This window comes from Eublepharis macularius, chromosome 7 (assembly GCF_028583425.1).
Source record: "Eublepharis macularius isolate TG4126 chromosome 7, MPM_Emac_v1.0, whole genome shotgun sequence".
NCBI classification, from domain to species: Eukaryota; Metazoa; Chordata; class Lepidosauria; order Squamata; family Eublepharidae; genus Eublepharis; species Eublepharis macularius.
In genome coordinates this window covers 49,559,474-49,584,148 of record NC_072796.1, presented here as the reverse complement: position 1 = coordinate 49,584,148, position 24,675 = coordinate 49,559,474, and the positions used below count along the sequence as shown (strand labels likewise).

At 43.5% G+C, this 24,675-nt stretch overlaps 1 protein-coding gene across 1 annotated transcript in view; it reads right to left on the bottom strand.

Annotated features, from left to right (window-relative positions):
* PARD6G (par-6 family cell polarity regulator gamma) overlaps positions 1-20,292 on the bottom strand; it is a 90,941-nt gene extending 70,649 nt beyond the window's left edge. Inside the window, exon 1 of the mRNA XM_054985169.1 lies at positions 20,001-20,292. Coding sequence (XP_054841144.1) covers positions 20,001-20,072 — 72 coding nt within the window. The 5' untranslated portion in view covers positions 20,073-20,292. The remainder of the gene's footprint in view (positions 1-20,000) is intronic.
* Positions 20,293-24,675: the final 4,383 nt, after the last annotated feature.

The following is a 24,675-nucleotide window of genomic DNA, read 5'->3' as shown; positions in this document are numbered from 1 at the left end:
TGATGCCACTTCTGGGGGTAATATCATTATGCTGGGCGCAGGAATGCTCCCGCACTTTGCACTTGGCTGATTCTTTAAGAATCTGCTGGTTTGGGGCCCAAACTGGCCCAAAGCAAAGAGCAGAGGCATTCCCGTGGCTAATGTGATGACGTCACTCCCAGAAGTGGCATCATTGTGGCCTGCTGGGAGTGTGCTCCCACTGGGGGACTAGCAGCCCTAGCCCCCAACCTAGTGTTGGAAGCTGATTTTTAATGTCAGCCCCTGACGTGACCCCACTTCCGTGCTGCACTGGGAATGACGTCATACTCAGAGCGACTTGGAATTGCTCCAGAGCATGTGGGAATGCACTGCAGGATTCCTGAGCCCATTCCCACGCCTTTCCCCACTGTCAGCCAGGTGAGACACAGCAGGGGTTGGGAGTGGGGGATCCTACTCATGTCTCAAACTTGACTGGTCATCTGGCAATGCCCCCACCAGTAGAGGAGCATTATTAGGAAGGGGGAAGGGAAGGGGGGTGCTCTGGCCCTCCCTAGTTGAACTCCCAGACCAGAGTGGTGGCAGCCTTCAAGGCCCATGCCTGCTCCAGGGCTGAGCAGAGCGGGGGCGGCAGTGGCTAAAGGTCCTTCAGGTGGAACACCCATGGCATACAAGCTTCCCATGACCCCTCTTACCCATGACAACCCTGAACATACATGCATACATCTGTAAGAAAGAGCAAGTACATGTTCACTTTACAAATGAAACCAGGAACCAATGTGGAGTTTACATCACATGTTCAGCTGTGTTGAATGTGACATGAGAATTACTGAACGCATGTATAAAGAAAAATTAAGGGTACATTGTACATGGATTGTATGTGTGTACACTGTAACTTGTGAACAGGACTACTATGTATTTTCACTGCAGCTATATGAAATGGATTAGTCCAGTGCTTTCTGAAGCAACCCCACACCCCAAACAAGCCAGAAAACGATGGATGCTTCTCTGCAATCAACCAAGGGTTCTCAGACAAAGATTCCCTCTGGGCTCCCCCCTCGCACCACCTCACCCAACTCAAACATTACAGAAAAGAAAAACTGCCCAACTTGCCTACATCCTTCAAAGATGTCTGCAGAAACCTTAGCTGACATCAGAGAGCACAGAGTATGGCTAGCTAGTATCTGATCGCACCCCTGGCATGCTGGTGAAGCTAAAACGGAAGACTTGTGCATTCCTTTTGGCATCTGAGTGACATTTGATCAACTGTTGGCTAGTATATTTTCAAATGGATACCTTCCATTGTGGTTTCTTCTGCCCAGAATGTCAGCAGCCACATCCAACGCCCACTAGTCAGCTAAACATACTACAGATGTCCCAAAGGATACAGTCTTTAACTCATCCTTCAGGCCATGGTGTTTTCTCCTGCCCTCCCTTTTAGTTTTTAATTTCCAGCCTGATGATGAGTTCTGGAGAACTCAAAAGTTTGTACATGAGTTATTCTAGTTGGCCTGAATAAAAGGTATTATATAACGTTTGGTTTTGAATTTTGCTCTGGACGCACACAGTTGCCTGCTTTTTTTAAAAAAAGTTATACTGCAATCGTTGCAGCGACAAAAGGTAGAAATTTATCCTGCAAGCATTATTTGCTATGATAAATTTATATATACCTGAGCAAGCATACTTGTTATTAAATCAAGATAAACATGTCACATAATTGAATGGGGAGATCTGCAGTAGCTACCCAGAAATTGCGGATGAAGTATATCAATTGAAATACTATGATCTATACAGATGATACTGCAGAGGTGATACTGTTGAATTACTATAAAGATTTTATCTGTATAATGCAGTACTACCCTCTTGAAACTGCTATTACAACTATTTTAATAATTACCAGCATGGGTTTTATAATTACCATGTTGGCTAAACAATAAAAACATGATTTAATTTGAGTCTGTCTTAAAGGTATTGGCAGAAGACTGAATTTCATTGTTAGCTCCCTTACCTCAGAATTCACAATTACAAACAGCGATGACTCAGAATACAAAACTTTCAAAAGGTGCAAGGCCAGAATGGATACAGCATCATCCTGTAAACCCTCAAGTGGTTAACTGTGTGAATCTGCAGTAGAAGAGCAAGATCTGAGTCCAGTAGCACCTTAAAGACCAACAAGTTTTCCAGGGGATAAGCATTCGGGAGTCAAAGTTCTCAAAGTGAGGAACCTCTTGAGAGAATGGTGGCAGAGGTCTGATGAAGCACTGACTATCGTAAGCTTGTGCCCTGGATATCTTGTTGGTCTTTAAGGCACTACCAGACTTGAACCTTGATTCTGTAAATTACACCCCATAAAAATGGCAGCTGAGATATCACACTAAACGGAGATTAAATCAAGTGAGTATATGTGCATGCCTTACTCAGTGGTGGTGCAAAAACTCAGGAATTCTCCCTTCATGAACCCCCCCCCCCCCGAGCTACAGCTCTTTATTGTTGTCAAGGCATTCTATCATCATCTTAATCCATTATATTTATTTTGTTCCTAGGCTGCTGGGAGTGTAAGTATGCTGTCTCTAGATGGCAGAATGCTGGGATTGGCAGAGAACTCCTCAACAGTAAGGGACCACCTGGGTAAACAGTGGCAGGGGTCTGCCTCTTAGGGCAGCACTAAGGGCTGGATCAGGATTCAATGGCTAGCAAAAAGAAAAAAGGTAGTCACCAGCTGGATCACTCTGAACGGTTGAACCAGCAGTTGAACAGGGCAACTTAAGCCTCAGCTATGACCGAGGCTTGAGTATCCCTGGAAGGAAGCAGCCCCACCTATTCCAAGCATTGTTTCTGGGCATCATCCTGCAAGGAGTCAAGTACATGGAAGCAGCAGACCAGCTTGGTGGCTGGAGCATGGGCTGCAGGCACTTCTCCTTCATAAGGCTGCTTCCTCACAGGTCTGTCCCCTTAAATGATCTTGTCAGGCAGGGGAAAACCTGGGGGACCGGGGCTGTTAGGGTCCTATGAGATCAAGGGACTACTGCCCCTGGGGCTGGGAGGGCTTCACACCTATATTTGCACTGACTGACACGGAAGAATAACTTGTCTGCTTTATCAGTAACCTCTTCCACAACCCTGGAACTGTACAATATTACTGGAAATTCATTCACTTATGTTAGTCATATTCATATGTTTGTTTAACTATGTTAGTCATATTAATTCATTCTTAAAGATTTCTATGCTGCCTTTCTCCCAATGTGATATATTAAGCAGTCTTCAAACAAACTTTTAAAAAAAGTTATTCTAAAATATTAAAATACCATCGTGACGAACATGAAAACACAGACTTAGCTCTTATTAATCAATAAGAAAAAGATTGACAGTTTCCCAGCTATTTCTTCTACCAACTGTGCAAGTTTCCATTCCTACACATTACCACAGCCACTCACACAACATCAGGATACACAGCAGAGTACAAGTAATTTCCATTCCGATCAGTTTTTTCTGATTATAGAAATTTTAGTTGATTAAACTATTACAACTCCTATGATTAGCAACATAAATGTGCATAAGAGCAATAGCTGTGAAGGGGAAAAAATTACCCATTTTTAGATGATTTAATATATAAAATGTACTGTACATTGGTCTCCCCTCTAAGTTAACTCGGAGACTCCAGTTGGTGCAGAACACTGTAGCTTGGCTATTATCGGGAGCCAGGACAACCATGAACATTACTCCTATTCTACAGTTACTCTACAGTTATTCTACATTGGCTTCCTCTCAGTAACAGAGCCCAATTCAAGGTATTGGCTCTCACCGACCACCTCTCTCCCTCTAGTCCACCATGGCAACTTCGCTCATCTGAACAGGGCCTTCTGCAGGTACCACTACATGGGCAAAAATCAACAGTTGCCTGTACACAAGCTTTCTTTGTGATGGCCCTCATTTTATGGAATGGCCTACCTGAGGAGATTAGGAAAGTTCCCACTTTCCTGGCCTTCCATAAACGATGCAAAATCAAATTGTCCCAGAGGGCTTTTTGTTCAGAGGGGAGGGCTGTACTGTAAGAAATGGCCTCAAGAGATCCATCCTTAAAGGGATAAGGAGGGACCAAAGACTTCACTAAACAGCGAGGGACCATAGAGTTCACTACTATTGCTATAAGTATGATCTTACTGGGTGGTTCCTATGTTGTTTAATATATCACTCATGGAATTTGTCTGTGTTCTGTCTCAACATTGTTAAATCTTTAAGCCTTTCTTTTCATTCATTCTTTCTCTTTAAATCTTGCAAGTTGTATGTATATACCCATTATATATATATATATATATATATATATATATATATATATATATATATATATATATATATATATATTGAAATGTCATGATATCTAGTGTACAGACTCACACCATGTAGACTACAAATGATGTAAATAAATAAAATGTTGCAACAGGCACCATCTTTAGAAAAGGCATTCTCTTTAGATACCTCTTCTAAAACAGTATCTGGAGTTTTATCATCTTTTACTAAGAATTTATTAACGGTTTGCATAATTAAGGGCAGGGGCACATTTTAACTGGTAAGACCAGAACTCAGTAAACCTTGTAGCCCCAGAGAAAGCCACGAGCAGCCAAGTCAAGGAGACATGTATGACCTGTGCTGAGTCAGCCCAAATTCTGTGCTCAAAATTACGGTCACATGCTTTATATTATTTCTTTGCACCAAAATCACAGTATTTTGACAAGAATGGAATAGTAAAACAAGAGAAAAAAGGAGACTACAGCATGTCTGTTAGTTTTAGTATTAGTTGAGCAACCAGGCCATGGGTGTGTGGAGGGGTGGGGGCGGGGGTGGGGGCGTGGAGAGAAGAATCTATGTAGGGTTCCGAATTCACATGACTGATCAATGCAGAACCGGATTAGGTCTTAGCTTTGATTGGGGGGGGGGGCATTTTCAGTGGTTTTTTCCACAACTGAACTGACAAAGGGCTTGGATTTATTTTAATAGCAAAGTTCCAAGTTGTATGCTAATATAAAACACCCAGCTAAATTATGGCACAGCTACATTACAAGTCTGGCTATATAGCATGTCAGTCTGGCCCTTTGCCTCCCAGGAACTCAAACTATCATACACGCTGGGCTTCCTCCACCCATTTTATCCTCACAATAACCCTAGGAGAGGGTAGACTGAGAGACAGCAACTGGCCTGAGATCACCCAGGGAGCTTCATGGGTGCAGTCAAAGTAATTTTAGTCACTGCATCATACTGGCTCTCTGGAGGAATACATATTAACTGCATTTTAGCCAGTTGATCAGTCTAGGACTACTTCCGCATGGGGGTGGAGGTGGTGGTGAAAACACGGCCTTGCCATGTCAGCAGCAGAAACTAGGATGGGAATGGCATTGCCCCACCCCACTGAGTTCCCCGTGATTTTCATGCCTTCGCCTTTTCTGTGTATCTGTACAAAAGCACAGATACAGCAGCTATTTTGATACCCCACAGCCGAGGACCCTTTCCCCTCACCAGCTGAACTGTGCGGTAATGCTACAGCATGGCTCAGCTATGAAAGGAAAATTTTCGTTTAAAGGGGTGAAAAAGACAGGGAGGAAATGTGGCACTCAGTTCCACCATTTTGAAGACACAGTTGGCTTCACACCCCTCCCATGAGCCAGATTAAAATATTTGTTTTTGATCCAGCTCAATGGGGGAAAGAAGGTAACTAGATGAGTTGGACCCACACTGGGCACATTGCTCCAAACGTTGCAGGGGCTTCTTGCGGACCTTGTGGGGAACAATCCCTGTGCAGAAGCAGCCTAGATTAGGACACTTTCATTTGTCCAGTGTTTACCATGCCTAGACATGGCTATACCTGAAGAGGCATCTCATACTGCTTCAAGCACAACCTGGGAAACATGTTTCAGTGTGCTACAATTCCTTATTTATCCTTTTTACACAGAGTTCAGCACAAGGAGTTTTAACTAATATATACCACACACACACACTATTAAGATCTGATTCATATTCATTAGTTGTCTATGTGGGTATTGTCTTCCAGTAGGGAAGCCAGGTGTACACAAGTGCAGTCAGCTTCAATCAGAAAGCTGTAGTTGACCATCCCATGTACATGCAGCTAGGCAGATTGCTACACAAAACTGATTTTCTCACATGAAGTGATATCTGCTCAGGAAAGTACCACATATGAAGCACCTTTTTTGAAACATGGTAGGAAACAACATGTTTATCTGTCACAGCAGACCTGTGGCATGAACCAACTGAAGAATCAACTATGGTTCTCCACTTGAAGCCAGAATTCTCTGGCCTGAACATGATTACTTAGCCTCACCATTACTACAAACTTTGAGAAATATTCTTTGGCTCTAGGAGCCAGCAAAAAAAATTAGCAACCAGACTCATTTTTCAGCCTTCACGGTTTTCTAACAGTCATATTTTCTAATTAGAATTTGGTTTTGTGGTTGCAACAAACTATTCACAATTTCTCATAATTGTATTAAAGCTATGACAAAAGTGAAATAGATAAATAAATATAGGGATAACACCGGATGTCATCATAACAAAAAAGCTAACATCTGTATCCTAAATATAACATCTCCCAATTTCTTATAATTCCACTATTGCTGAAAAAAGCTCAATTGAATTGAATACTGGAGCCATTACAGAAAACAATTGGTTAATAAATGAATTCTTATCTACTACCACAAGAACTACCTGCACATTTTGTGCCATTGTGATTCACCCTTGTAAAGCGTATTTTGAAGACTGTGTTCTTGGTTTTTGGAGGTTGCTTTGGGACCAACACAATGCTAATCAGCTTCTTTGTACTTTGGGTATAACTAACCAACGAATTGTTATTTCTTGCTCCAAAAAAGCCATGGTGCAACCTGATACCATCACTATTTTAAATTTAAATGTCTGCTTGGCATTATACACAACAAGGGCTTAAAATATATTCCCCCCGCCCTTATTTTGATTAAGAATTCTGCTGAACTCAAATGTTTTGTGCCATTTTGGTTGGTCCTAATAGAATTTATGTTAAAAGTTATTATGTGGACTGTGTTCTCAGTTTTGGATTTTGCTTTTGGACCAACACAGCTGTAAAAAAACTTCTTTATGCATTTTGAAGGCATACAACAAAACATATTCTGATGTGAAAAAATAAATAAGCTTTGTATTTCCACTGACGAACTCCAGGGCACACTTCAATAAAGTCACTGTTGAAAATACTAGTTGCCACAATTAAATTTATAGGCACCATGGCAACCTGGCATCTGGGATTTGTCAAGCCCTGCATTATTATAATATCTAGTCCCAGCCACCATGTTCCTAAGTCAATGCTAGCTGCCTTCTAGAAGTCCTAGAGTTAGCATGAGGTCTCCCCATGACTAGCAGCAGCAAAATGTGATGGTATACTATATATCTTTTCACTAAGGGAAAACAGTTCCCATTTTATAGCACTTCTCTCTGGTAAGACAATGTCCCCATTTTTTATTTTTGAGGAGATGCTAGGTATCCTTATACATATTTTTCTAGCATGCTCACACACATACAGTTAAGTTGTGGCTATATATTAAACCTCTGAATAGTGGCAGAGTCAACTCCAATGCACATCCACATACATTCATGCACATAGACTTAAAATGCTCCTCTTCCATTTCCCTTATCACTAGATAGTAAATACAGTGGGAATATACTAGAGCTGCAGGAATTTTATAGATGTGTATTTAAAATCTGTATTATTTTACTAAGCCCCACTTCAGAAACTACTACATAGCAGGTTATTACACAGGGAATTAATACAATACAACAAGTGGGAAAAGAAGGTAGTCCTCAGGATGTGACGCTTAACACAAGGGCAGATGGTGATTACCAAAATATCCCTACTTTCATCTACTGAAACATTGGAGGGTGCGGGATAACCCAGCCTGGAGGACAAATGGTTGCCTGCGCAACGTGGAGTTTTGACTAACTGGAAGTATACATAGTTTCTTCATGGCCACCATGAAACCCTGGGAAACTTAGTTCTCAGGAGATGCAGAGATTTTTTTTATTAGCAATCTTTGGTTCCTTAGAGAAATATAATCTGGCAGCTCCTTTGGGAAGCCCAGAGTTTATTGATGGTTTAGGCATACCTTATTTGTCAGATGTACTTGCTACTACTCAATCATACTTTGTATACATGTTACATGTACATAAACATCCTTACAAACTGCTTAATCAGAAAGATTTTCATGACAGTTCACTGTGCTGGGAAGAAAAGAACAGTGATAAAAAGACATTACTTCCTTTACATCACCAACCCGTTATTCTTTCGGCAGCAGTGATAGTCAATCTTTGTGGCAAGTGTGCTGCCAAGACACATCATGAGGGGATAACCCACCACCCTTATATGGCCCTTCGTGTCTTAATGTAATTTGCCTGTAATCTACCAAGCTGGGGAGAAGGCAGTAATGCAGCACTGAACACAAACAGTGCCAGCCTGCTTATGCCATCACTGGGTCCATGGACTCACCCACTCCTGCCCAGAGGTACCACAAATCCTCACTGGCTGCATCCCTTTGGGCATGTTGTGCTGTGCTGTGCTGTACCTTAGCACTCAGGATTTTTAATAGCTGTTCATTAAAAGATGCAAACTAATAAACACGATGGCCCATGCCAGAATGGTTAAGTCTTCCCAACATCCCCAAGGCCTAGAGCAGTACAAGGAAACAGTATGTCAGTGGAGAATCACATACTAGAGGCAGAACATGAACGCAAGCACCACACAGAAGTAGGCAGCCAGGCCTGATAAGTTCTCTCTTTCTCCAGAGCGCTTCCCTCCATCACTCCAGCGGTCCTGTGTAAGTGGCCAGACAGCACGTTGGCCATTTCTAGTAAACATCAGGAACTGCTTCCTACCTCCCAAAGCAGGAAGAGTGTTCAGTTTAAGGTCCAAAAAATTTGTACAAGTAAAAAAAGATGTAATCACTTGGGCCAGAGATTGCATCAGTCCTGTCACAGGTGTGGTTACTGTATACTGAATTAGGCATTAATAGCAGCCAAATTACAGGAATTATGGATTGGTCAGATCTAACACACAATGAATACTACTTTTAGTAGAAGCTGTGAACTTAAGCCTTCAACACAGGCGCTTCTGCAACCACTCACAAGCAAGGCAGACAGTCCAGAACAACTGAGTTGCCAGCTGAAATTAGGACACTTGTCTTCATTTAAGACCAAAAGCAATAATACAAATGTAAAAAATAAAATAAACCACTTTGTACTATATTTATTCTAGATGTTATATCACATATGGGTTAAATACCAACCACAAGAAAATGAATCAAACTTCTAAAAAGATATTTAAGAGATTCGGTTTTTCATCAATTACACAGAAGAATAATATTGATATAAGTATGTTAAAGATTTTAAGTCATTCTTCTAGCTAATGGTTTCATGTTTCTGATAGCATCCATTATGAAATGCTGATACAAAATAAAAGGTACTACTTTCATTTGTGGAGGGAAAACATTTAGAGTGGCATGCCAATACTATTAAACTTGTGCCCATTTAATTCAGCCTTGCTCATTCACCAACTTAAAAAAAATGAACGGAAGAATCCAGCTGGTTAAGGGAATTCTAAAGGCAACAGGGTGGAAATTTGCTGCACCCACACCCCCTTTTCAAAAAGGGAAAGGCTCAGGAAAGAATACTACACATGAGACTGCAGAGAAGTAATAGGAGTTGGGAGAGAAGAGGCATTTAAAATGCCACTTTAAGCATGATCCAGTTTCCAAAATGAGGTTATAAATCAGCATGTTCAATTAGCATATTTACAATAAACTCGTAAGCAAGACAAACCACAAGCTGTGTCAGTGTTGCGCCAGTATAGCAGCTGCTATTCATAGAGCAGAGCTGCATAAGAGACTGGTGGCCTTCCTTCCGCATGTGACAGAGAAATTCAAACTATAGTATTCTGACCCTGTACGTTCTGCAGAGCCAACCCCACCCACACAGTAAAAACCAGAGCAATCCAGACACTGCTGCAAAGGGGATCTCTCTCGCACTAGCCTTGTACTCCACATGAACTCATCTGCGGAATTATCCAGGGACAGAATCACACAAGATTACACAGTAAAAGTGTGTGGTCCCTTTAAAAGAATGGTCTTCAATCAGGTGTTGGGACTATCAGGTGAGTCACAGAGCATCATCTCATGGACTGCCAGCCCCTTTAGGGCCACTTTTTTGGCTGCTTTTGCTGCTACTCCTCTCTTTGTTTGCACTCAGGATGGCGAAGCAAAGACATTTAGTGAAAGGGAGGCAGATTCAGAAAGACATATCAATTTCTTAGCCTCCTCTCTGTATTTCCCAAGCAAGGTCACCCTCCACCCATATCGGTTGCCCAATGGTGCTGGCAGCATGGAGCTCCTTCTTCCTGAGAAACTGATCTTTTACAGGCAGGGGGACACTGCCCCAAGCATGGGCAAGGGACACTGGATGACTGGCAGGATACGGAGTGTCTGGGTCAGGTGGGGAAAGAGAGAGAAGGCAAAGGACAGCTTTTGCAGGGAGGAAAATTGCTAAACTAGCATGTGCCATCTTGTTTGTGTTCTGCACTATAGTACGTGCTCTGCTTGGGTTTCTGACTCCCTTGGTCTGCTGCCCACATTCCTAGCCTCGACACTGATGAGGTCGTAACTCTGGAGCCTTCTCTTCCTGTCATGTGACACTGATCTCGTGTGGCTCTGTTATATGACTTCCTGTCACATGCTTGCAGTTTAGTGGGTCCTCTGCTGCCTGAAGATCCTGAATCTGGAAAGGATGAAGATCATTACTTTAAAACAGTGTAACAACACAGAATCAAAGTAAGGGAAGTCTTCATTTATGTAAGAAGGTTGACAATTATCTTCAGAATTTTGCTTTAGGAAGAGGGCTGTAAAACCCGACACATTTCATATCCTCAGTAATAGCCCAATATAGCAAACAGTTGCTAAATCAAGTACTGGCAAAACCGGCAGAGATGTGGCAATATCCCATTACGCCTAAATATGATTAAAGGTTATCTGTCACAAGATCTTTACATTTAAAAGGCTAGATTTTATTGAGTGCACCTAACAATTATTTCTTTTGAAAAGATTCAAGAATTTTTAGGAGAAAAATCAAATGGATACCTTGGCAAATATTTGTACAACAGTGTCCATCCTACAAAGTTCCCAAAGAGTAATAGTGACTAGAGATGGGCACGATCCACATTATGATCGAAAAAACCCCCACAATAATGGCGATCGCGAGATCGGCGGATCATGCTCGTCCACGGCCAATGATGCAGCGATCAGGAAGGGCCTGGATCGGGGCTGGATCGGAGCGATCATGCTCGGATAGAGAAGCCAGACACTCAGGCTCCAGCAATCTATTCCCTTGGCAACGGAGCCAGGGGAATGCCTGAGCTGTGTTTGCCCTCCTTCTGTCACCCTGGAAACGCGGATGGAAGCCCAGCTTTCCTTGATCAGCAGGGCTTCCTTCCAACCACGGAGCAGCAAAGCAGTCACCAGCTGGGAGAAGCCACCCAAGGGAGGGAGGGGGAGGGGGTGTTCTGTAGCCATGGGCACTCCAATCTCATCCCTGCAAACCCTGATAGGCAGCTCTGACGGCCAAACACAGACGAGCGGCCAGACCCCCCGCCCCCTGAGGGGAGGTGGCTTGTCGCCGTCTCCCTGTGCCCGCCGCCCGCCACCGCCACCCACCTGCCCACATCGCTGGGAATAGCAGCGCAGCCCACTTTGGCCTCCACGATCCACGGATCGTACACGGGCGATGATCGTTGTGGATTGTTAAATCGGGATCATCACCAGTGCCGATCCATGATCAGCTGGATCATTATTATTTTTTGGATCGTGCCCACCTCTAATAGTGACTAAGAAATAAAGGGGGGGAATGCTGCTGCATAGTGTAAAAAGGTTATTAGAGTCACATTTTGTTTCAAATAAGAGAAACATTGAATCGGCCTGCTGCAGGGGCGGCGCAACAGGCCCTGGAGTGCTCCTGTGCTCTGCAGTGGGCCAATTGCGGCCCCATATAGGCTCATTTCGGCCCCAAACAGACCTAAAGTAAATCCATGAAATGTCCCCAAAGTAAATCCATGAAATGCTGACAAAAGCTTGGTATACTTCAAGCATGTCTGTCCATATACACCGCCCGCTCCCCAGTTTGCCAGCTCATCAGTATTTTTAAGTACTTCTGACAATGCATTTTTAAAGAATTTCTGACTACCCTCAGGCATACCCCTGGGTTGCAGTTGCAGTGTACACTTGAAATGCATTGTCTACCCATAAGGGATTATTGCTATTTTGCAGACGTTGTAAACTTGGGAACATGGAAATTTCTCTTAAAATAAAGAGAATTCTCAAAGAGAAAGATTCTGATTCAGAATCATAATCTATTCAAGATTTTTAACAAGCAGCATAGAAATGTCTTCACCAAAGCACAGTGTCACTCCATATTTCAGCAGATTATGTTTTCGGTTAACGACTATGCAAAATAATTCAATGTTTTCAGTACATCATTTAGATTACAATATCCTGCAAGCGTCACTTAAAACAGATTTCCTCAGGCCTAACTTTACATTAGATTTTCCTTGTGTCCTTTCCGGGTCCAGTCAATTGTGCACTTGAAGTTCTATGCATGGAATTCACAATTCCACACGGCTGTGCACAAGGACGATTTTCATCAGAACTATATAGCATGCAAGGAAGAGGAGGCTTAAACCTCCCTCACTGCTGTTTTCCCAATCCAAAATATCTCCATGGAGCTGCTATTAGTGTAGCCATCTGTACACGTAAAAACCAAGCACCCTTTTTTTCCATAGCAAGGCACTGTGTTGTGCCTTATGGGGTAATGTTTCCTCTTAAGTCTGATATATTCTATGATAATTCAAGGGGTTTGCTGATGTGTCTTAACCAACCAGTTTTCTTCCCTTCCAGGCTTTAATATGAATCGTTTGAGATTTTCCAGAGCTGAAGACTTGTTAGGATATTTCCCACTTACTTCAAGCATGAGTAAACAGCGCTACTCCCATTCCTGCTTATTTTTGTACTTTAAAATCCCTAAATTCTGCTTGGTGGTGAAGAAGAGAAAGAATATGCAATGGTCATTCTTCTTTCTTCGGATACTGATTAGTCAAACAAGATTCGGACGCAGGAGACGGGAAAATCAACAGGCAAACAGCCAGAGAGAGTCAGTAGCTCTAGGCCATGGGAATGGACTGGAACTTAGTGAACATAACTCACTCGGTAATCTTTTCGCAAACATGCTTTGCTGGGGGTGATAAGAAGGCACTTGCCTCTTCTGGACAGGATGGTAAACATAAGGTTTTCTACTAGCTTCAGGTTTTCAATACATCTATTGCATATCAAAAGTATTCCTCACTATTAGGTTTATTGGTACAAAGCAAGTGGGCATGTATATATTAGGAAGCCACCAAAAGGTTTACTTCTTTCCATAGGCACTACTAACTGTACTGATTAAACCTTACTGAAATTACCTCTTACTAGGAACCCAAGAGATCTACAGCACAGAACATGAGAACCAGCCATCACAGAACCCACATAGGGTTCTAGCAAGTACCTCTGTGTTATTCATGCAACCTCCCCACCTTCAATAGCCGATTATGGGGTTCCACTTGTAAAACAGATCACCATGTTGAAGTACAAAAAGAAATGCTTAAAGCCAGCATTTGTTTTGCATTTTGAAAGCCTTCCATTTTTTCAGTAGCTGGTTAAAATGCACAGTTTCAACCATAGGATTCAATCATCTCGTCCTTCCCTGGCCTGTCATTTCCTTTCAAAAACCATCAGGAACGCTGAGATTTCATCCCCATCACACCTCCAGGCCCAAGAGCATGGACCACGCCCATTCCTACCTCTTCTTACAGGTTCAAGCCCTGGAGAACAAGCAAGAAATCATCAGTTCTTGATCTTAACTTTCTAGTTCTCAAACAGGTTTTGACAAGTTGGTGCTTACAACAGAGAGATGAGTCTATCTTTTCTAAATGATGGATGACTGCATGAACATTTGCCAGGCAAAGAATCAGATGGCATCTGAACCTTCCTGCTTCAGATCTAGAATAGTCCAGCCAGGCCAAGGCCACCCTTGTAAAGCCATTTCTCTGTGGCCATCAAGCACTGCTACCACAAAAGGAAACGCATGTAAACTCCAAGTATTGGGATTCCTCCCTTTCAGGCCATCTGTGCAGAATTTATCATTTAGAGGATTTATATTTGCAAGACTGGGTTTATGCATGGGGAACTTTTGGGCCATAGAGAGCACAACAACAGAGCCCAAGCTAATCCAAGATTTCTCAAAACTCCATAAACAAACCCTAGATCAAAACCCAGAAGCTAGACAGTTAAATCGAGGGAGGTACCAAACCCCCCTCCCATAAGAGATTTTGGCTAACAAATATTCATTTATGAGTAATCAATTTTCAGGAAAGGGGTGTACTAAGGCCATTGGTCTTTATAATCTCTCACCCTCCAGTCCACAATGGGTGATACATGCTGCCCATGTTACTTCAACTAAAAGGAAGATAAGACTCAGCAAACACTATTTTATTACCCAATTTTTGTCGCTCTTGGTTGGCCTGAGTGTGACGCAGAGACCATCTTTCTTTAGGAGTGCCTATCCCTTGAAAGCAACCTATACGGTCTAAGAATTAGAATACTCAGGCATGTCATGGTTTTTCAGTCATCGGTTGGAAGCAGTAAATTATGTGGAATGCCTTGAGTTATAGTGCCAAAATGCTATATGCAGCAGATAACTTTAAGTATTTTAATGAAACGACACTTGAACCATTCTTTACAACAGACATCTGAAGAGATTACCGGTGCTCTAGAGCCACTCAGTTTCACCTCCTGACCAAGTCAGGTGACAATATACTCCCATACAACTTAATGGGTATCGACTTACAGGAACTCATGTATTTTACAGACCACAACATTTACAAGATTGGTAATTCTGGAAACCTTAAGCCTAACTCACAACATTTACACCAAACAGGTTAACTGTGTAAATTGTTAACTGCTACTGAATGCTTTGAAACACTGCACTAATTATAAATAAAACAAATTAAAAGAGCCTGTATTTTAATAACAGTGTATTTTCCAACTGAATAAGCCATTTCAGTGGCTACACTTTTCCTCCAAACACTTGTTTGATCAGTTATAGATAAGAGAAAGCCACAGGTGTGGCTCACACATGCATGTTCACTTGATGAGTGGAATGTCAAATGATGGCTTGAAAGTATGAATGGGAAAAAACCAAATCAACAAATAAGAAGTTTTGTGTCAGGTTGTCTCAAATAAATGCTATGGTTTACAATGGAATCAGTTCACACCACCTTCACTGGGAACAAGTGTGAATCAGATCATAGTAACAAACACCACCTGCCTGAGTTAATGCACACATTACATGATCAGGCAGGAACTGCTGATAGAATTTTCCATTAAAGAAGCAGCATTGCTCATCATGAGCAAGACAGCTATGTATAAAACCACTAACTTGCATATAACCCACTAGTAAGCAGGTTTGCAACTATCAAAATATTAGGCAGGTATACCTGCTAAATATTAGCAGAAGAGGCTTTACTTTGAAAGGTAGTAAATCAAATATATTAGAGTTGACACCTTGAATTTACAAACAGATGGTTCTGGAGTACAAAAGCTGGATATCTCTAGACTTCTGAAAATCTCTGAAGCCATCACAATTCAAGGTAGCTCCCCAAATCCAAGCAGGAAAAAGAGAGACTAAGAATTTCAGAGACATTCTTTGCCACAGCCTTGTTCCTACAAACAGCCTCTTAACTCAAATATTTCCCAAGACACCATTACAGAACATTACCACTGCCTGGAGAAAGACGGAGAGCACAAGAAACTAATCACCATGATCTGGGGTCCATTTACTAGGAATGTAGTTGAGTGGAGTTAATTACCCAGAAGTATGTTACTCTTGATCAAAACAATTTTTTTTCTGTAGCTGCCCTGCCCTGCCTCTGCCCTTCCAGGTAAATCACACAAAGCCAGTGTCACAACTTCATACCACTGGTGAGAAATAAATAATATCAGTAGCCCTCCTTCTTCATTGATTGGGTATGCATCATCAGGAAAGTACCAACTTCAACAGGCCTACATTATTACTATTACAACCCTTCATATACTGCCCTTATTTAGAAAATTTCTATGGTGCCTCTCTAAAGAACCTGTTTGCACTTACCACTACAGAATTTATTAACTGGTGATAATCTGTAGCCATCACAGACACACACATCCTTAGAAAGCTATACCACCAGTGACCAAATGATCAAAGTAACCAAGTGTGTATTCTCTATGCTATTCTCTTACCACAGGGAGCACGTAAGCACTTTTGTATACTGAACACACTATTACACATCATAGTAACATTGGCTGCTAATAACCACATGTGGTGCTTGATCAAACCAGTAACTCTTTAAAAAGTTTACTTGAGTAGAATGCTAGCAGTGTTACCACTACTGTAAAATCAATTCTGTAAGGATCTACTGAATGAAAGGTGGAGATTCATTCTAAGTTCATCTTCAGAGACAGAGTCCTGCAAGCCAAACCACTAGCCATAATGTTCATACATATGGAGCAGTGTGTACAATCCTCTGTGAGCTGGCCTGGCTATCCGTTGTTAGGGGCGAACTAACTAAAGGGGTAGCACTTAGGTATATAGTTCAGTCAATTTCTCTAGAAGTGCAGCCAATTATTTAAAGGGTGCTTAATGTAGCATACATTTCTGATGCACAGCCTTTATATTTCCTCTTATCAGAACACTGCATTGTTTCTCGGTCTTAGAGGTCAATTTTCTAAGTGTACAGAGAGGCTGCATAGAGAAAAACGTACCGTATCATTGAACACAAGATTTCTCTGAATATGCAGGGGGAAAAGCAAGTCAGCTATATTGCATCTTTTTGCTTAAACCAGCATTTTCAAAAGAGGATAACCACCTAATCCCTGATACAGAACACATAATACAACTGCCTCAAGAGACCTCTGGAACCACTTTCAATTTGTTTATATTAACAAGCTGCCTACAAAACAAGTAAATGAATACAAGTCTTTTACAAGCATGGACATATATTTACTGATCATATTCTCAGGCAGCTAAACTGAGAAAGATATTAAGGAACTTGCCCAAATCAACAAATTGGTGGCATAAAAGACCAGAACCCAGATCTCTCTAGCTTTGGTTGTTAGAAGACTGCCTCACAATTATATCCCATTTACTTAGTTCCAACACTGTGATCACTTCACTTATACCCCAGCTTTCTCCCCGGTGGGGACCCTAAGCAGCTTATATTGTTCTTCTCTCCTTCATTTTATCCTCACAACAATCCTGTGAAATAGGTTAGGCCGAGTGTTACTGGCTCAAATTCACCTAGTGATTTTCCATGAGCAGGGATTCAAACCTGGAGTCTCCCAGTCCCTAGTCCAACACTTTAACCACCACGTCACACTGGCACATTCCGCTCAGAGTAGCAGAGAACTCGGAAGCAATCTTGTACAAAGGAGTAGCAGTGGACCTTAGCGGGACACGACCGGGGTCAAAGGAAGCTGGTATGAGCCTGTACAGAGTGCCAATTAGGAAACTGTCGCAGTGGTAGCTCCCATCTTTTGTTTCAAGGCCGCTGAGAGACAGTACCAGTAAGAAATTTAAGTTATTCTCACTTCTGAGGATTGTCAAATGAAGAAGGGCTGTGGAGAAAAGCCAGGTGGTTGACAGAAGATGGGAAGTCACAGTGGTTCATGTGAGGCTTTGATAAAAAGAGCTGATTATCAACAGAGCATTCTTTACCATGCAGGCTCACTGGACAGCTACCTACCGAAGCCCAGTCCAAAGGATACCCAGTCTGTCACGTCAAAGGTAGTGAGCAAGTCTGGTGTCCCACAGCTGGTTCCCTGCATGAACTGAGCATGTGCTCCAGAACCCTCTGTGATGCAATATCACGATTTATTGTAAAGCTGAACTGTACCCATACCATGGAAGCACCCCCAGAACTCTTGTGCAGGGAGCATGAGACTCCCCAAGGACTTCAGCATGATAAAGGATTGAAGCATCCTCTTGATGAGGAAAGATCAAAGCGTTTGGGCCTTTTTAGTTTAAAGAGGAGGCACAATAGATGTTTATAAAATGATGAATGGTATGGAGAAAGATTTTGCTTCCTCCATTATAATGTTCAGAGTCACCCTATTAAGTTAGCGGCAGCAATATTCTGCACAACACATAGCCTATGGAATTCACTGCCACAGGATGTGGTAACAGCCACTACTTAAGTCTAGCTTTAAAAAACATGGAGAATGCCAGTGGAATCCTGAGCAGAGCTGACCTCTAAATCCACTGAAGCTAACAGGCTTTGAAGGATATGCTTAGATTGCACTGTAAGTCTACCACCGGTTATGAGCAATGGTAGTTAAATGGAGGCAATCTCTCTCTGAAGAACAGATACGGGGAATAGATTACTTCCAGAAGGCAATTTAGTTGGCCACTGCTGAAAACAGGACCATGAGTTAGATGGACCCTTAGCTGGAGCCATCAGTACTCTTAGGTTCACCCTTGATTTATTTGAAAACCGGAAGCACTTAGAAACAGGCGGCTGAGTTCCAAGGCTATACTTAAGATGTATGTAATTTATGTCTCCTAACAAAACGCACAGGCTGTCATTGGCCAGGCTTGGTCCCAAGGCAGGGCAGGCAGCTTTGCGCAAGTTCAGTATCCCCTAAAGGGCCCTTCAAAAAAGCCAGTGAGGGAGGGAAGGGGGGAGAGCAGAGAGATACCCGTAAAAAGATCAGATGCACTACAGCGTCTTTCCAAAAAGAGGGCCCGAAAGTTGGGGAATGCTTCTTATTCAGACTTCCTACAAGCTGAGCTTTCCTTCCAACAAAGAAGCGGCAACAGAGCTTCACTAGATAGATAACCAGGCGCTATGGACGGGAAGAAAATACACAACCCAACAAGTTTAAACAAGATTAGACAGCGAGTCCTCAGACGTGCCAGGCAGCATTAACAGCGCCAGGCGAAGACTGCCGTCACATTCAGAGAGCCCATGTGGGATTCATTGGCAGAACAGGGGGCAGGTCGGGCACTGAATTCAGTTTCTGCCACTGGGAGAAAGAGAGAGGGAGGAGAAGAAAATAGAAGGACTATTATTAGTTCTTCCTCAGTCTTCTAGTCGCCTTCCCGAGTTGACACTCACAAGCCCTTTCCCAAAAACTTCTGAAGTCCTCAGCTAGGAAGACAATGGGAGAGTCCGAGAAAGAGCTGCCGAAGGTTTTGCTTATGCTGCAGTCCCTCCCACGCAAGCGGCGATCAAGTTGAAGCCGAACGCGCGGTGGGCGGCTCGTGCTTCCCGGGGGCTGCGACAGCCCCCCCCCCGCCCTCATCTGGCGGCCCCTGGAGATTAAGCCAGCCCGAGGAAGCCGAGCGAGCTCCCGCCCCGGCCCGCCGTCTGTTTGAAAACCAGCCTTTTGTTGTCCAGGATCCACAAAGCCAGAAACGTGCAGCAACCTCCGTCCGGACTGGGATCCAGACACTGAAGATTCACAAACATCCAGCAAAAACAAAAGAGACAGGCGGAAAAGATGCCCAGGCAGAGAAATCGACCCTCCTGGCAAACGCCCTCGGGGGTCTTGGGGCAAGTTGCTATGGGATCCGTTCCCCAGGGAAGGAGAGCAGAAAAGCGACACTTGGGGGTTGGGGGAGCCCTGACTTAAAATGAAAGCAAACACGGGTATGTTTTTCTTTTAAGTCGCGGGCAGAGTGCTTGTTCCCTTTGATATAAATCTAAAAAAAACACCAGTTTTCTTTAATAAAAACACTAACTATCAGGAGAGAGGAGGGAGCCGAGACATGGGGAGGGTCTTCCCATTCATTTCAAAGAAGAATTAAGGGGAGGTGGAAGAAAAGGTGGAGGGGGAATATGGAGAAGGGATGCATCCAGATTACAAACCACCACCACCCTGAGTCCTTACCTTACTTTTGACTTCCACCGCGCTGTAACCAAAATACCGCAGACTCTGAGATTTATTAAAACTCCGATTCATTTTCTCGGCCCCCCGTTTAAACCCCCCCGTCTTCCGCCTCTCCGTCGCCCTCGCTCCACAAGGGCTGGAAGATCCACCGCCTCCGTGAGAAAGCGCCCCCCGGACAGGCTGCTCGTTGCCGCTGCTCCGACCCTGGAATGTAACTTTCTTTAGAACTCTCAGCCGCCCGAGATTCTTTTACTTTGTCCCTGCGCGCTAATCAGAACGCCCGCCTCGCTCGCTCTCTGGGCTTCTGTTTGTTACAATCGCTCTGGGGCAGCTCGCAACGCGCCTCTGACTCAATAGGAAGGCGGCCGCAGCACGCACCCGGCCCGCCTCCATGGGAACCCCTCCCACTCGGAGCCTCGCCTTTGCAAAACCAGGCGCAAGGATCTCCTCTAGATGGCGCATGTTCTGGATTATGATTTATTGGTGATGACAGGATTTGCCGGCGAGCTGGTTGGTTGATCCTGAATGGCTTGTGTCACGCAAAGGTCTGAAGCCATCATAAAACAAAAGCCAAGTGGCACCTTGAAGACTAGCTATGTTTATCCCCATATGAGCTTTCGTGAGCCGCAGCTTCAGATATGTGGAGTTCAGACTTGGAATCCTGATGGGGAAACCATAGATTTTAAAAAAAAAAATCTGTCTAAAACTGTTGCCTGCTTTATTATAAATACTTTATGTGGTTTTTGAATTTCTACACAAAGAGTTTTTTTAGCATCACCTTAAAAATTATACGAATTATATTTTTGTCGCCAGTGAAAAAAAATCCAAATGGTACCTATAATATTTTTGTGTACCAAATTGTGTAGATCCATTTACTTCAGTCTGTTTAAGGAGACCGATTTCAAGCGATTTGCAAGGGAAGACATTGTACTTATGCACAAAATCACACATCTTTTCAATATAGATGGCGTTTACATGGGATACAGACAAAGTTTTCTGTGGGGGGGGAAATCAGTCATGAATGTTTACTCAGAAGTAAATCCAATAGTACTTACTTCCAAAGAAATGTGCACTTGATACTGACTGCATGTAGAGATCATATTTGCATAAACGGTGTACTTTGCATGTGCACAATACCATCCCTTCCAGCTGGGTCAGTCCTAATTTCCTGGCTTTCATCTCAGGTGAATCACTGCCTTTGCAAAAGTCCTCCTGACTGTCTCTTCTTGGCGAGACTCCTTTGTCACTGAAATGCACCAAGTGGCCTGACATGGGGAAACCTCAGAATAATTTTCTGCTGGAGTATATTAGCAAATATGCAAAGTGATCCATCTAGACTTATTGCGTAATATTAGGTATTACGGGTAATTTGATGGTATATTTTAAAATGTCAGCAAAGTGATTAAGATTGGAAGAACAATAGATCAATTACATGGGCATAAGCTTTATCACATCAACCACTCTCCTACCCATCAACTATATAATCCACTTCCACCCCAGTGTGCCACATGCAGAGATCAGGTATTCTGAGAGGATTTCAGCAAAGAGAAAATAGCCCCAACAGTTTCAGCAAGTGAGTCAAGCTATGCATTGCAAAGGAAAGGATCCTCTTTCTACTACCTGCCATTAGCCAATAGGAAATGGGGAGGGGATTCCTTCATGATCCAATTCTATCTGTCACCCTTTAAGGATAAGCAGAATCCACATGCTGAAGGATATTTTATGGGATTTGCCTCCATGGCTTTCAAAATGTTATCTTTCTTCATAGATAACTCTGTCAATGGAGACCCAGGCCCAGCGGGACATATTATCATTCCACCAAGCCTGTAAGACAGAGCTGTTCCGCCAGGCATTCGGTGGGTGAAGGGGGCAGTGCCATGTCAGCCTCCCACTTTTGGGGTGGGGTGGGGGGTTCTCCCCACCATTGCACCTTAACGTATTTGGTTAATTTATTTTATTATTGTTTATTGTATGTTGATTTTGGAATTATCATTTTCTTGTTTTTATTGATTTTAACTGTTGTTCACCACCCAGAGCCCCTGAGGATGGGCGATTTATAAACTGAAATAATAATGATGATGATGATGATAGTGACTGAGGCTCCAGAGCAAAAGAAAACTCTAAACCATACAGATTTGGCATCCTAACTCAAAATGTCTCTATCAGCATTGCTATCTCCAGTCATAATGTCATAGTTTACGATGCTGTTCTAATGCAGCTGTTGTTGGCACAGTCCACCATGAATGGGCATGTCAGGCACCAGCTCGCTATAAACTTGTTAAGTGAGCCCTTGCTAATGTTAGATTTCGTAAGTTTATTCCTGTGAGAAGGAGTGACCTTTTTTGCCTACATGTCCTCTCGGATAGGCTTTGCTGGTGCTTCTTCCTGATCAAGTTGTGGCACAGATCCCTCCCACATCTGTGTTCTCAGGATTAAGTCAGCAGATGCCGATGCCAGTTTTTGAATCACCAGATGTCTCAGTTGCCCTGCAGGATCAAATTCATATGCAGTGATGTTACCGCAATCCCACGGGACGGGTATATCTATGTTAGAGAGAGAGATCTCACTGAAGCTTTTACATGATGAGGTTATATGGATATGTGGATGAAGAGCTAATGGATGCAAACCTGTAGGGAAAAGAAGAAAAACATATACAGTGTGACCTAAAGTATCCAGCTGAATCTGGAATTTAGTGTGTTTGTATCTCCTTGCTCCTTTCCAAGAAAAGGAGGGCAAGATATCTCTCTGTTGTCCTTCCTTTACCTGGAACACAGATTGCTGAGAGCAACTATAGGCCCCCAGACAAAGTTTCTCTTTGGGTCCCCTTCGCCCAACCCGAAATCCAATTTAAAGATCATATGGGAAGTAAATCGCATGACTTGCCCAATTCAGTGGGTGACTAGGGGGACTGAAACTTTATCCACTTTGTCTCTCCTCTCAGCAGTTCTGGTCGAACAATATTCTCCTCCTCCTCTTTATCCGCTTTTTCTCCTCTTACCTGGGAAGAGTAATAGAAGAATTATTTGAGAATAAGCATCTAGGACTTAGCCATTAGTAGACTCGCTGGTCAGGACGGGGCAGACAGTTTCAGACTCCTGCTTATAATGACGGGCTGGAACCCTTCCTGCACAGTTTATCTGAATTCAAGGAAGCTTGAATGTTCCATGTGATGTTTCTTAACATCATGAAGGACAATGGGGGGGTCCTATTTAAAAAGAGAGTCACTTTTCTCCAAGAAAACCCATCAGTGGAGAGCATGAATTAACAACTCCATCCAGGGTGTGGTGCAAGCTGAAGCAGTGTTCCCCCAGGACATATTCAGGGAGAGCCGAGGGCTTAAACACACCCCAAGGCTTACTGTGCCAGTACAAAAAATGTTTTGATGGAAAATATGAACAGCTATACTAAGGTATTAGAAGACATGATGAGACTGCAGTTATATCCCCATGATGCAGAGCGATATGTCATAGCAATTATTTAGGACTGGGGTGGAGGTGGGGATACTTAAACTACAGCAACTAACAGTGCAATCCTAAATAGAGTTACATTCTTCTAAATTCATTGAAGTCTATGGTCTTAAAAGGATGTAACTGCTTAGGATTACACTATAAACAACTAACTCATCCACATAATTCATTAAAGAATTCCTCTTTATCTAGATTTTTTAAATTGCTGTTTAATCCTATGCAATGTTTATTTGCAAGCTTCACTTTATTAAACAGAAGTGTGCTTCACCCAGGGCCAGCACGTCCATTGAGGCGGGTCCAGCAGCCACCTCGAGTGCTGAGGCACCAGAGGGGGTGCTGGGAGCGGGGGCACGCACCGTGGAGCTGGTGGCAGCACTGCTGGCAGCTGAGTGGGAGGGCTGGGAAGCCGCCCACATGCCGCCCTGTCCACCTGTCGCGCCTGGCCCGCAGCTGCTGCGCCCGGCCAGGAGCACGTGCTGGCGGTGGCAGCATGGGGCAGTCTGAGCGGGCAGCTTCCCAGACCTCCTGTTTAGTTGCCCCATGCTGCCACCAGCAGCACACAGCTATGGGAAAGGCATGGCAGATGGCAGTGCGGGGCAACTGAGCGGAAGGGTTGGGAGGCCACCCAAGCGCCATCCCAGCTGCCTGCCGCACCAGTGGAACCAGCTCGCAGCGGCATGCTGCGTGATGACATCACACGCAGCGACATCATCATGTTGTCTGGGTGCGTGCATGCGCGTGCTTTGTGCGCATGCGTGGGGGGCAGCAACAGCCCTGAAGCTGCCCCCAGCCTCAGGCACGAGAAAGCCTGGCCCTGGCCCTGGCTTCAACTGCCATATTTTAATGTTCCCTAAATAGTTTAAGCCCTGACTTGGATAGGTCAGGCAAGCCTCATCATATCTTGGAAGTTAAGCAGGGTCGGTCTTAGTAATTGGCTGGGAGACTTCCAAGGAAGACCAGGGTCACTATGCAGAGGCAGGCAATGGCAAATCACCTCTGTCAATCTCTGGCCTTGAAAACTCCAACAGGTGGCGAAGACACCGGCCTGGTCAGTGAGCCATGCTGGAGATCCAGAAGTACCAGAAGAACATTAACCTGCTCATTCAGAGGCTGCCCTTTGCCCGTGTGGTGTGTGAGATCTGTCTGGAATACACGCAGGGGGTGGGCATGAGCTGGCTGGCAATGGCTTTGCTTGCCCTGCAGGAGGC